Source organism: Protopterus annectens, chromosome 13.part0, assembly GCF_019279795.1.
Source record: "Protopterus annectens isolate FY-2018-M chromosome 13.part0, PAN1.0, whole genome shotgun sequence".
Classification (NCBI taxonomy): domain Eukaryota; kingdom Metazoa; phylum Chordata; order Ceratodontiformes; family Protopteridae; genus Protopterus; species Protopterus annectens.
This window is the reverse complement of record NC_056747.1, coordinates 1,138,063,383-1,138,077,669: the sequence shown is the minus strand read 5'-3', so window position 1 is coordinate 1,138,077,669 and position 14,287 is coordinate 1,138,063,383. Positions and strand designations below refer to the sequence as shown.

Here is a 14,287-nt window from a genome sequence, read left to right as displayed (position 1 = left end):
GCTTACTTACCCAGTTAGCAAAAGAATAAATAAAATATGCTCAGTAGGTCATCAAAATTTTGCTTATTTATTTATTTTTTATTGGTATATTTTGTTAATGGGGTTGACGACCATTCTTTGGCAGAGACCCGGGTGCTCTCTCTATGGTTAAGTGATTTGCCCTGTCACACAGTAGGAAAAAATATAAATTGAAAGAATCAAACCCAGGACTATCGGATGAAGTTAGTTGGCAGCTCATAGCATGCCAAGCTAAACACCTTCCTCAGAAATCAGTCACTGCTGCTGGCTTGTTGTAGACTCCAAGGCATTCAACCCCTGTTATGCCTCTTCAGGTCACCAAGAGGCAATTACATAACAGTGCAAGATCACACATCTCCAACAAAATCTTGCAATTTGGCACAGTGGTGCAGCGGTTAATGTTGTTTCCTCATAGCAAGAGGTTCTCCAGTTTAATTCTCATCTGGGGTGCCTTATGTGTGGACTCTGCATGTCCTCCCTGCATGCTTGTGAGTTTCCTCCAGTTGCTCCAGTTTCCTCCCATGTTACAAAGACACGTGTTTGGAGTGTTTCTCCCTGGGCCACTGATGAAAACTGGCTCATTCCAAGCTGGACTTTCCTGGTAAACAAATGTTAAATAAATTTAACACAATTAAGGCAATGAGCTGCTAATGAGCTTACAGTTCTGGGATGGATTCCTTTAATCTCCACTTGCAAATCAAGTGACTGAGCGTATCAGGCGTTAGGTTATACTATGCTCTCCTGGTTAACAAATGAAAAACAAAGCTGCGCTGCAGTTCTCTGCAATGAACCTGCCCTGCATTCGCTTGCTCAGTGTTAGGTTTTGGCTTTGTATCTCAGCACTTACCATTATTTTGAATGTAAGTTGTTTGTTTTTTCTCCGTGTCTGCCGGAACACCATAAATCTCTACTCGCACTAGGGGATCCACTATCGAGCTGTTCTTATCCTTGTTCACTTTGGGGAGTTGCTGCGCAGTGATGACCTGATAAAACACAGGATATACCATAATTTTTATTTATTCATTCTTTGTTTTTATCTTATTATTACGTTACTACTTTTTCACTTGAATATTTCGGCACTAACTTCATTCTTAACCTGCCATTTTAAATATGCTGTTAGATATGACAATTTACTGCTAGCTAAGATTTTCAGCACACCGAAGGGTTACTCATGAAAACATGTCAGTGCACGCATCTCTTTGGAAACAACTACTAAAATACCATATCATGAGAGGGACTGCATTCCTCTTCGGTTGCTTTGTAACATCAATGCTAAAGGCTCCATAGTACAAAGAAAGAAATTCCCCCTTTCCTTTTCATCATGAACTGCTAGCAGTTTTTCCCTGCAGAATTTGCCAGATTCTGCAGGTTGATCCCAAAATGATCCCTATCAGTTTTAAATATATAACATCACATGTGATGTAGGTGTGTAGGGGGGGTATACAGTGCTTGACATTACTAGGAGTTGCACTCCATCTAGAAATATCCAGATTATTGTCACTTAGATGTGTCTACTGTTGTGAGGATCATGGAAGCTTCAGCTTGCTTCCTGAATCAGGAATAAAAATCTACTGTACATGTCTTTCAAGAGAGGCTTAATATTACTCATTTTTTTCAGCTATTACTTATATCCTTCTCCTGCAATGGAGCATGCCTACATTAAGGGAAACAATCCTGACATTTATATGTACTAGTATCATACCACTCAACCTCTTAGCACAAGAAATCTGGACAAAATCTGACGTAATGAGGCGGGGAGGGGGGGTAAAGGACCAAGAATAGGGACGGATTTTAAATATTGTTTTTATAAACTTAGAAAGTTGCTAGAATACCAGGATTTTTGTTAGCATGCACCTCAAATGCATGCCATTATTTATTGTCATCCCACTGATTTGTGAAAAAAACACAATTTTAAGAGGAACAGACCAAAAATATGAAGCAAAAATCCTGACATTTTGTGAAAATCTGTACTGATGACAGATACTATTTTCTAATTATGCCTAACAATTTGAAACTTGTATTTTACAAGTTAATGATACTAATCATGTTTTCCCAAGCAGAAACCCAGTTCACTAGTTTAGCATACCCTGCATTATATGTGTGTGTGTTTGTGGATATATCTGTATCTATCTATATGTGTGTGTGTGCGTGTGTGTGTGTGTGTGTGTGTGTGTGCGTGTGCGTGTGTGTGTGTGTGTGTGTGCGCATGTGTGAAATGCAGCACAGCCCATCAGTGCATAAAGCAGTTTTACTTTATTAAGGCACAAACAAAACGGTAGTGTAAACTCCTCTCAAATAAGCAAGTGAAGCAAAAAAATAACACAAACTACCTTTTCTGAAATAGTCTCATACAAAAAGACTATAATCCTTCATATCAATTCTCTTTGTGTTTCCAGTAACTCTCTTCCTTCTGGTTTCCTTTGCCAAGAAAAAAAATGTATTGATTTTACCTGGTGTTTTACACAAAGGTCTCTTCTTTCCATAGCACTTCATTCAGAACTGTCGAGGCCCAGGATCCACTTCATGAGAGACAGAGAGACCAGCTTTTCTAAATTGTGAGGTTACACATCTCCTTTTTATATAGCACTTTATGAACATTTTTTAAACAAGGAACATCTTTATTAAATTATCACTTATGGCACAGGCAATCATACAGTTATATAAATGAAAACAGACCATATTGACACAATCCTAGTTGCAAGCATTTTACATCACATATCTTAGTGACATAATCCCACTACAAACATTATACATCACTTATAATCTACCTAGTCATTGTCACTCAAACATTACATAGCTTAAGTCCCCCCTTATTTTAAACCTTATTCCTCCCCTGTATGCATTGTCCCCACAATTCCCATTTTTCCTATGTAATTTGCTTGAGCCCATTTTTAAAGATCCCAATTCCATTTATTTTATCCCTGTTACTGTATTTACTATTTCTAGTACAGCTGGTTTAGAATTTGATTTCCATTTTTCAGGTAATTGCCTTTTTTGCCAGCCACCATAAATAAACTCAGCAAGGCCTTACTATGTCTAGACAATTCCAATTCTGTATCATAGCTCAGAAAGTAATTTCCCTAGTTACACCAATCTGCCCACCCAACATCTCTGATAGAGCAGTTTGCAGGGAATCTTTAAAGTCTGCCAGCTCATTACAGTCCCAGAAAAATATGTTCCCAATTATCCCTTTCTTACCCATCATACCTCCAACATTTGCTGTCTACCCGAGGAAAATTGTCTGGAATCTACTTGAAGTATAAAATATACATGTAAATATTTCAAAGCAAAAATCTTAAATCTCCTAGACTTTGTTGCATATTTGGGAGACATACATATGTCCCCCTTTGTTTCTTTATGAATTGCTTATCCAATTTATTTTCCCAATCTTTTCTAACCTCCTCTCATTGATTCTTATAGTTATCAAGCATTATTTTATATGCTGTACTAATTATTCCTTTTTAATGGCAGCTTCTGTTCTAGATTCTACTAAAAACTCTACCAGTGCTGGTCTTTCATTTTGGAACCCGCTATTTCTTTCTCTTTGCCTATACTCTGATAACAATCCTTGATAGGGAAGGCAATCTTTAAGCTGCAGTCCAAATAAATTCTTGGCATCTTCCCATTTGATTACCTTTCCCATTCTAGTTATTTGCTCCAAATACCATGGTTCCTTTGCCAGTTTTCTCCAGTAAATTCCAGCCCCTCTTGCCTGTTGTCTGTGTCCCTAATTGCAGTCATCCCTATCAGCAGTATCTCCTTTCTCCATTCCTGTGTTGGCTTAGTTCTTAGAACACTTTCTGCTACTTTATGAATATAATATTCTGTATGATTATGGTTATTCTTCTTAAATATCTGCATCCAAAATCCCAGTCTCACCTTGTTTGTTTAGCTTCCCCATTTCATCACCATCCCTTTCACTTTGAATTATAGTTTTCTGCTTGTACTATGTGTAGGAGCCTTAACAGTGTTGCTCTGAAATACCCTTTCAAATCAGGTAATCCCAATCCGCCTTGCTGCATTGGAAAAATCAGCTTATTCCACTTGACACTTGCTGTCTTCCCCTCCCAGATAAAATCCTTCAGCTCTTTATTAATTGCTATCCACAACTTCTCCTCTGCTTGATAAAAAATATGCCTGACCTGCATATAACACTTCTTCTTCTTTTGGCTTTTCCCGGTTAGGGGTCGCCACAGCATATCACCTGTCCGCTCATGATTGGCAGTGGAGTTTTATGACCTGTATATAACACTAAAGGGACTAAAAACATTTTAACTGCTTGTATCTTACTATCCATATCCATACAACAGAGCTTCCATTTTCTCAGTTTTTGTATTATCTTTTGTTTAGTCTCTTCCCACATATCCTTAGCTGCCACAGTGGAATTATTTTTAATCCGTACTCCTAAATAATTAATTTTATCATGCCCCCATATACATATTGCTGAACCAGTTCATGTGTGGGTACATAGTTTACCACTATAGCCTTTGTTTTAGCTTCATTAATTTTGTATCCCAAAAGATTTGAAACTGTCTCAAAATGTTCCACAGCACTGTAATGTCCCTTTATGGTTTTGTCAGGTATAAATTAATACCATCTGCAAATAGAAACAGCTTTTCTTGACTATCATACCAATTATATCCTTGTATTTTTGAGTCCCTTATTTTTTATGCCAATGGGTCTAAATGCAATTCAAATAACAAAGAGGAAAGAGGACACCCCATCTGGTTTCTCTGCTCAAGCAGAAATGATCAGAGAGGGATCCCACTCACTTTAATTTTCATCTCCAGTCCCTCATATGTCCTCCTAATCAACCTTATAACTTTGTTATGAAATGCAAATGCTTCCAATGCCCTGCTCATAAAGTCCCATCTGATTCTGTCAAATTCTTTCTCTGCCTCAAGACCCAGTATTTTTTTAAATGTTGCTTCCCTCTGGATCATCAATGTTCTGTTAATGTTGTCATACATTTGCCACCCCTCCACAAAACCACATCAATCCACATCTATCAATACTGTCATCACATTTGCCATTCTTTTAGCCATTATGGAAATAACCACTTTATAGTCATGGTTTAGTATTGAAATGGGCCTGCATGAAGCTGGATCTGATAGATATTTCCCCTCTTTAGATATTATGATTACCACTGCTTTCTTCCAGAATGTTGGTACTTCTCCTCCTCTTAAAATACTTTAAACAAAACCTTCCAGATCTTTATCAGTTTTTCCCTCCTAGTTACCACACTTTCACAGGAATATCATCTATTCCTGGGGACTTCATGTAGATTAATTGTACATCATTTTTATCTCATCTCCTCCTATCCTAACTGTTAGTAGTTGAGCCTCATCTACCGCTAACCTGGGCATATTTAATTCTTCCATAAACATTTCCATTTGTACCTTTTCTTGATTTCCATATTTCTCTGCTTACACAGACTTTCATAGAATTTCTGAAATATTTCTAATACTTCTACAGGATCACTTGTTGCCTTCCTTTTTGCAAGCTACCTAAACTTGGCGACAGCCCTTTCTTCTTGCTGTTGCCTGAGTTGTTGTGCTAAAAGCTTTTGTGGTCTAGAGTTGTTATCAAAGTACAGTTGCTTAACAGCAATCTTTCTAAAGTTGTGCATATCATCGAGGTAATCTCTTATTTTATGTATAGCATTCTGGAGTTGCTCCTCTTCTTGTTCTGTGAGATTACCCTATTCTGCAATACTTTTAATATTTTTAACATTTGTTAGTCCCTCTAAATAATTTTTGTTACTTTTAACCATATCTCCCTTTCTTTAATTTCCACTCTATTTTTAACTCCAGTTTAATTTTATCCCACTCCCTAGCTATATTTTCAGAAGAAATTTCTATCTTTTCTAATAGCTCCTGAATAATTTCCACTACCCATTCCTTAAATTCCTCCATTTTCAACAGATAGGTGGGAAAGCACCAGTGTCTCATTTGATTTCATTGCCCTTTTTTATATTAGTTATTATTAGTGCATTATTTAAAATAGTTATTGGGTGCATATCAAGACCTTCCATTAAATGCACATGTTCCTGTGAAACGTAAATTCTGTCTAGTCTAGCCCAGTTTTAGTATCTTGGGGAACAATATGTAAATTCACTCCAAACTCATATTACTGAATTCATATCTTACATGGCAAATGTTTTCATAAATTTCTTCAAAAGTCTTCCCTCCTTTGCTATATTTTCCCTTCTGGGCCCCCAAGACACATCTTCACTGCTGCAAATCAAATTCTAGTCCCCACCTATAAGTAATATTCCTTGCTGAAAGCTGATTATTTCTTCCAGATATTTTTTAAGCTCCATTATAGCAGTTTTAGGTGGAATACAAATACATGCCAGTGTAATCATCCTCCCTTGTCAATAGCCCTTTAGTTCTACAAATCTACCATTATTATTTTGTTTATCCTCTTTTATCACTATTGGATCTCCTCTAGTAAGTAATATAAGTACTCCTCTTTTCCTTTGTCCCAGGTATTCCATTGAATAACCATCCTAAAAACCTTTCTTTATCAAATTTACATGTTCAGTTCTTTCTAAACATGTCTCCTGTGGCATAGCTATTTGCACTCTGCATATTTTAATATAGTTCACTACTCTTTTTTTTCTTTTTTGTATTTATCTGTATGCCTATTGACATTATAATAAAAAGAAATATCTTAAACTAAGTAAAAATGAAAATAAAATTAATATACTGTAAAATACATATACACGAATAAGACACAGCAACTGGTAAGAGCTTTCATTCCTTACTTGGAAGTCATTTGTGTTTATTATTTTAGTGTAGCTGTGGCTAAAGTGAGTGGAGTGTAACTATTGACATTAAGAGACATTACAGAAAGTATTACTCTATTAAAAACTAATTATTCCCACCTTTTATATATAACAGCTTTTTTGTTAAATGTCTAGTTCCAACTTTTGTATTACATGCATACACTGTTTGACAAGTTGATCTTTTATACAGTTGTTTCTTGTCATATCCACTTAAGCCTATGTCACATCTTGCAAACTTTTTGTTTTATTGAAATCTCTCAAAAAATTCCAGCACTCTCCCTAAAATCTGTTAACTTAATACTAACAGATAAAACTATGTACATCTTCAAATATTGAAGTTTTACCCTCCTAATAGATAGAAACATCCCAAACTGACAGCCACACTCACAGTCCTGAGGAAAGGTGCTAAGATGCATGGTGCAGCCTGTGCTTCTACTAAGTGCTGTCTGGTTTTTCTCTTATCTTTATTGTTTTCACAGTTGGTAAAACAACTGAATGCTTTCAGAGAACATTATCTCCTAGCCAATTTCTCTCTCTTTTTTCTAGCCAATTTCTCTTCATCATATTGTTGCCACAGAGACATGGCTACCAGATACAGAATTGGTAGTAAGCATACATTTATTTGCTAGAAAAAAAGCCTTATAATATCCAGTATTCTTTTTCATGCACTTACTTTCTCTTAAAATGTGTTACTAGATCAATCTAAGGTTCTTAATCCAGTCATTCTCCCATGCAAGAATGAGAAAAAGCACATTATTTTTAATTTTGTCATGCTCTTTTAACCAGACTTTTCTTCTTCTTCTTTTTTTTTTTACATTGCAGTGCCTACATTTCTTAAAATGGATCAAAGAGAAAGACAAAAGAAGGGAGAAAGAAAAAAGAAGAAAAGAAAACAGTAGCATCTGTTTAAAATAATATCCCCATTACACTTAAAAATAACTGAGACAACTTTACGTTACAGCATGCAAAGAAAATCATACAATATAAAAGTGGTACTATTAAGGAAAAGAAATGTTTTATTTTCAGTTAACTTTGTCCTTGCTCTTCTCCTCTCCTAAGCATTTTTCCGAACATTAATGACATAAAATAAGGCATATGCTTTACAGTCTCCCATAAATCCAACAAAATCCAATATTTCCAGATTTTTTGTTCTGTCATATTTCACAACTATAATTATTGGTTTGTAATCCCACATTTGTAAATTTCTAAGTTACTGGTTTTATTTATGTTCATCTCCATCTCCCAAATCCTATCTCTGCATCATTTCCAACACATTCTCATTTTTTCTAGTCAATTCTCATGCTCCCTTCCTTCTCACCAGCATTTTCCACTGAAACTTTGGAAAATGTTTCACTGGCACAGTCTCTCTGTCCCCGGGATTCAGTAAAGTTCCGTGCAAGAATAAACTATTCTTGCATTGGAATGGATTGTGTCCGTGCAGCACAGCAGTGCACCTTGCATATTCATGAAGGCATGCTGCTGTAACACCTAGTTTGACACGATCCATGAACGAGTGCAGGGGGCATGTTACAGCAGTGCCCTCACATAATACCCCCTTCACTCAGAAAGTGCCGTTATGGCACTTTTAAAAGCAAAAACACAGTTGTCTGCAGATATACTGCACAACTGTGCAGTATATCCGCAGAATGCATGCCACAGGCATGCATCTGGAACATGTCACCCCAGGCCTCTGCTGAAAATAGGCTTCCTGTCCTAGTCAAACTTACCTGGTCAACAAATATTAAATAAAGAAATAAAATAAACACAACACTGACAAGCATGAGTTCCCATACTGCACAAAATAAATGTTAACACAAAACCCATTATCCTGTGCACTTTTAAAGTGCTAAAATTGTCCCCAGTGTTGTGCTCTTGTTCCCCCATTATGGCAGGCATACTCTTAAAGTAAGAAAAAGTTAATTTCCATTTAAATCCTCCAACTCTTTTTTTTTATTAAACTAATAAAGTTTAACCATAGCTGAGCGGGTGTGCCTGTGACATAACTATTCATAGCAGAGTTTAAACATCAAAATAAGCTAAATAGAAATATACACAGTACAAATAGTACAAATAATGAAACTGGAACAGCGTAGTTGTTAGAGCATATGCCTAGCATGCATGTCACGTTTCGAGCCCCACAGTAGTCCATACATTTTCATATGTGAAACACAACTAAAATGTATTTTTCATAAATAGGTAGCGAATATTATTATGTATATGTTAACCAGGGTAGTGTAGCAGCCCCAGATGTGAGGTGTGAAATTTAAAGTTTAAACAAGATTTAGCATAGCTAAGCGGATTTGTGCACAGGTAAGCAAGGATTAGCATCAACCCCTTTAAGAATGGTGATCTTTGCTAAGTGGGATTGCCCAGTGCTTAGCTTAGCTCAGCAATTTCAAAACTATCCAATCACGGTAAAGGGTGGGAAATTAGCCCTATTTAAAACACGCAGGTGGGAATACAGCTCATAACCAGCTGTTGCTCCCCACTGTAGGCACTATAGCTGGTGTAGATGAAGGTGTGCACTTTCAGGCACAGAGCTGGGGCATTCAGGAGTCCAGGGTCATAGTTGGACTCCTTATTAAAGACCATGAAGGGCGACTGCTGCATGACCAGTACCAGGGTTCTCAATACAAAGTGGAGGCCTGGGGCCATCTTGCCCGAGATCTCACTGCTGCCACTGGCATCCCTCAGACTGGTGAGCAGGTCTGGCACCACTATGCTGACTTGAAGCAGAGGAAGAGGGACCTTTTGGACCAGTGGGTCCAAGATGCCCAGGCTGGGAATGCTCCAGCCGGGTGTAAGTATTATTCAAAATAAGTGTTCTCCAAAGTCTAGCCAGAGTATGTGATGGATAGGTATGCATAAATGTTTTCTCTTATCTCCTTTACAGCTGCAGATGAGAGGATTCTGAACTTGGAAGCCCACGCCAGCAGGCTGCTAAGGCTGCATTACAAGGCTGGTGAGTAAGAAACTAGCTGGTATTACGTAGGGCAAATAAAAAGTAGTAGAATGTCACCTTGCAGTATTTAAAAACGGGTATGTTTTTTAATGACTGAAGAAGCCAGTAGGAGAGCAATAGTGACATACAGGTTATATATCAATAAAAGTGTAATTACCCGTCAATAAAAGTGAAAACCCCAGACTGGTTGTGTTTACTATGGTATTGTATGACTTGAAAGTTTCATGCACCAAAATCTGATATCAGAATAGTAATGTTGTGTTAACCACTCTTTTCCACACTGTGCTATATCAAAAGGTATGTATAGGAATGTATATAAAAGAATGTTGTAATCACAAGGTCAGCTTGTACAACCAAGAGAGAATTAGACAGAAAACACTGAAGAAAGAAACAGCAGTTTCTCAATAGCTCGTTCTGATGAAACACAAACTTGTTGTATTTTTAGCAGAAACAGCCACAGTATGAATCCCGGGAGTGATAGTAAGCTGTATGTATAACTTCAACTAAGATTTTGTGAATATGTGTAGAAACAGTCAGGTAATGTCAACATAAATTCCCTCCACAGGTCTTCCAGGTAAGAGAAGGTATAAAGTAGCTATAAGAAGCCTGTAGTACTACTGTGTCCAACACCCACAGTCCAACCCCATGTCTGCAAATGACAGCAAGTTAAGTACATACACCAAGTGGTCTCCCCCAAGAAATGTTTAAAAGTGTCATACTGTTGCAGCTACCAGTCCCTGCTACCAACAACCAGGGTGACCAACAGAAATCAGGGCAGAGTATGTCAGTAACACACACACACACACACACACACACACACACACACACACACACACACACACACACACACACACACACACACACACACACACACACACACACACACACACACACACACACACACACACACACACACACTATGAGTGCACATATGTAACCCTGACTATGTGAATATGGGTAGAAACAGTCATGTAATATTAACAAACATTCCCTCCACAGGTCTTTCAGGTAAGAGAAAGTATACAGCAGCTATAAGAAGGCTGTAATTATATTGTGTGCAAACATCACTGCCCAACCCAAGGCCATAGGTTGTTGTAATAATACCTGTAGAGTAATGAGTAGAGCAATGATCATTAAAGCTGTAACCACTGCAAGAATCTACATTTGTTAACTGACATCTCTCTATCTCCCCCACCTTATCTTCACCAATAATCTAAACACATGAATGGATATGTTTTCCACCAAACCTACTGTTGGGACATGTGTCCTGTTGTTCTACAAATGTTGAAATATATTCCAGTTAATGTTCCCTGTTAAAATACTTTCACTGGTGGCCTGTTGATATCAATGTAACCTGCATGCCGGTGTAATGGCCACTGTGGTTCCATATATGCATGTGTTCTGTTTGCTGTGCAAATGTTCCAAATCTGTTGTTTTGGGTTAATGGGAATACTCATGCATGCTGTTATAACTAATCCTGGAATGTGTTTACCATTACTAACCAACATATTTTCTAAAACTGCAACACCATAACATGTCTGGGAAGGCCTTTCCCTGCAGATCCACCTCTCCCGCCCCATCTGGCCATGGCACCAGGCCCCAGCATGTCTGGGACCCACCCCGGGACCTCCTAGTCCTCTCATCCTACACCACCTTCAGGTGGAACAACCTCAGGGGATGGGGCTCATCCCCCCCAGGTGTGGGCACAAACAGGATCCTGTCACTCAAAACCAGGTCCAGGGTCTGGTGTGTAGCGAGCTCCGCAAGGAATTGGGAGATCTGCCATGCCAGCTTGAGGGCTGTGTGGTGTAATTAGAAGGTCAGCCTGGCCCTCCTGCTTAGCCACCAGCAAGCCACCTTTGGGGCCGTGAAGGTGCAGTGGTGACTGCCCATGGGTGAGGACCTCAGTCCCACTGTATCCTTTTGGGGGCTCGTGGGCTTCCGATTACCAAATACCCCTCCCCGTCCAAGGTGTTTACCCCCCACATGTCTCATATACAACCACTGTATGCTGCCTTGTCTGTCTTCTTACCCAACCTTCCTCCCCAAATGTACCTATTATCCTTCCCCAATATCCCACTCTCACCTTAAAAAAAAAAAAAAAAGGGTAATCTGTTCCCCAAAAAAAATGTTGCCCCATACATAGCTGTCCATTTCGCATACATGTCCACTGGACACATGTAATCTTGTCTAATTGGCTTCACAACACATTATTGTTGTCCTCACCCCTCTATCTCAGGGGTTTGAATGTCCAAATTTACCTCCAAATTCAGTATATATGCACAGTTGTTGCTGTAGAAGAAATGGACAGCTATGGACCTTCCCTACACCCATCCTGCACATCCCTAGCTATCTTTCATATTGTTTTTCCCCTCTTCGTGCCCTCTTTTTCATCACTTTCCTATCACCCCTTTTTCTTTTCTTTTAAAGATATTAGCTTGGGGGTAAGTGGGAGTAAGCAGTAGTAAGTAAAAGTAAGCCTGTTTGTGTGGCGCTAAGCGATGCCTACACAGATTAAGCACTTTAAAAGCTAACTGTCTGTCAGCATAGTTCACCGGAAGTTAGCATTGCTTACCACCGCACATATCCCTGCAAATACGCTTACAACTGCTTAAAAGTGCCTTAATCACTCTGTATCCAACAGCCCTTGTTCTGCTCATCAATAAAATAATCAGCCCTTGCAAGTCTTAAACCCAGGGCCTGCACACCATAGCCACAGCAATTTACCGCTAAGCCATCTGAGCTGTAGATATGTTTTTTCAAACATATCATGCAGCACAATCATTCAACAGTAGGGAAAAGGTTTGTTAACATTAGTCATGTGTTGTACATAGATATAAATGTATATGTGTATGGAGATGCATACATATATATTTATTTTTTATTTTTATTTTACATTTGTTAACCGGGGGTGTCTGAGCCAAAAAGGCCCTTTTTCAGCAGAGGCCTGGGGAGAAAAGCTCCACATAGAAAAAGTACAGGTACATTTAGATATTTAGACATGTATATACATAGGTTCATAGGTAGGTACTAGGCTATCTGCCCGAGGGCACTTATAAGCCTAGCAAGAGTGTGTCAGCTTTCACCTCCCCATTGATTAATTAACTGAGCCTCTGTCAAGAAGAGCCAATGAAGTGATCCCAGGGGTGTATTTTCTGTCACCCATCCACTCATCAAAGTTTCAATTGAAGAGTGTTAGTGAGGGACTCTGCCTAATGTAGTTAGGAATTGTGTTCCAAAGCATGGGGAGTCTCTATGACAGGAATCTATCCCTCCAGCATGTTCTATTTATTGCTGTGGCAAGGTTTAGCTCACTAGAGCAAGTGGCTCGCAGTGACTTGGATTTCTTTAGGTGGAGCATGTCCATCAATTCTGAGTTGGACATGGCTTTGTAAGTCAGGCAGAGATCACCTCTGAGTAAGCGATATGCCACTGAGTACAGCCGGAGTTTTTCCAGACGGGCTGCATAGGACATACGTTTGAGGCCAGTAATCCTCTTGGTGAGGTACTTTTGTGGTCTTTCCAGCTGTTGGAAGTGTCTTGTGAGGTACATCCCAAATGGGGCATTGCACTCTATGATGGGTCTAATGAGTGACCAGTAGAGGAGCACTATAACCACTTTATTTCTAGATGCGAACCCTTTAGTAATTAGATGGGCCACATAAAAGGATTTCCTAACTACTTTGGCAATATGATTGTCAAAGGAGAGATTACTCTCTACCTGGGTCCCCAGATCTCTTATTACCTCTTCTATATTAAGGGGGCTGCCACCTATGTGGTAATTCATGGGTGTTTTGTTTTTCCCAAACAGGATGACTATGCATTTTTTGGACTTTAGCTTGAGACCATGACTTTGACACCAGGTGTCCGTCTCAGTAAGGCCCTTTTGGAGAATGTCCATGTCAGCCGGAGAGTCAATTATGGCTCCCAGTTTGTGGTCATCAGCAAACTTGGTTAGCCATAGTCCTCCTGTGTTTGCCTGTACTTCTGAGAAGTATATGCCAAACAGTAGGGGCCCCAGGACCAAGCCTTGTGGGACACCACTTGTGACTGGTTTAGAGTCGGACCTGGAGCCCGCTATTCTTACCGTGTGAGTTCTGTCTGTAAGCCAATTGGCAACCCATCTTGTGACGTAGGGGTTTATGTTCAGGCTGGTGAGTTTTTCTATAATTCCCGAGTGAGGAATGGTGTCAAAAGCCTTGGCGAGGTCAAGGTAGGTTGTGTGAACCACCTTCCCCTCATCTATGGCCTTGGTGACTGTCTCAAAGAAGTCAACCAGGTTTAGTAGGCATGATCTGCCCTTAACAAACCAAACTGGGTCGAGTCAAGTGTTTGGAGGTTCCCAATGTATTTGTTAATGAGTTCCATGATGATGCGCTCCATAGCCTTGCAGACCAGGCTAGTCAGGTTTATGGGCCGATAGTTACCAGGGTCAGTTGTGGCCCCTCCTTTGTGGAGCGGAATAACTGTTGCTGTGCGCCATTCTATGGGCATGTTACCTCTGGAGAGGTTGAAGT

At 39.2% G+C, this 14,287-nt stretch overlaps 1 protein-coding gene across 1 annotated transcript in view; it reads right to left on the bottom strand.

Annotated features, from left to right (window-relative positions):
- PLCD3 (phospholipase C delta 3) overlaps positions 1-14,287 on the bottom strand; it is an 851,201-nt gene that overhangs the window by 74,051 nt on the left and 762,863 nt on the right. The window contains exon 13 of the mRNA XM_044055119.1: positions 866-1,001. Within this exon, the coding sequence (XP_043911054.1) occupies positions 866-1,001 (136 nt within the window). The remainder of the gene's footprint in view (positions 1-865; positions 1,002-14,287) is intronic.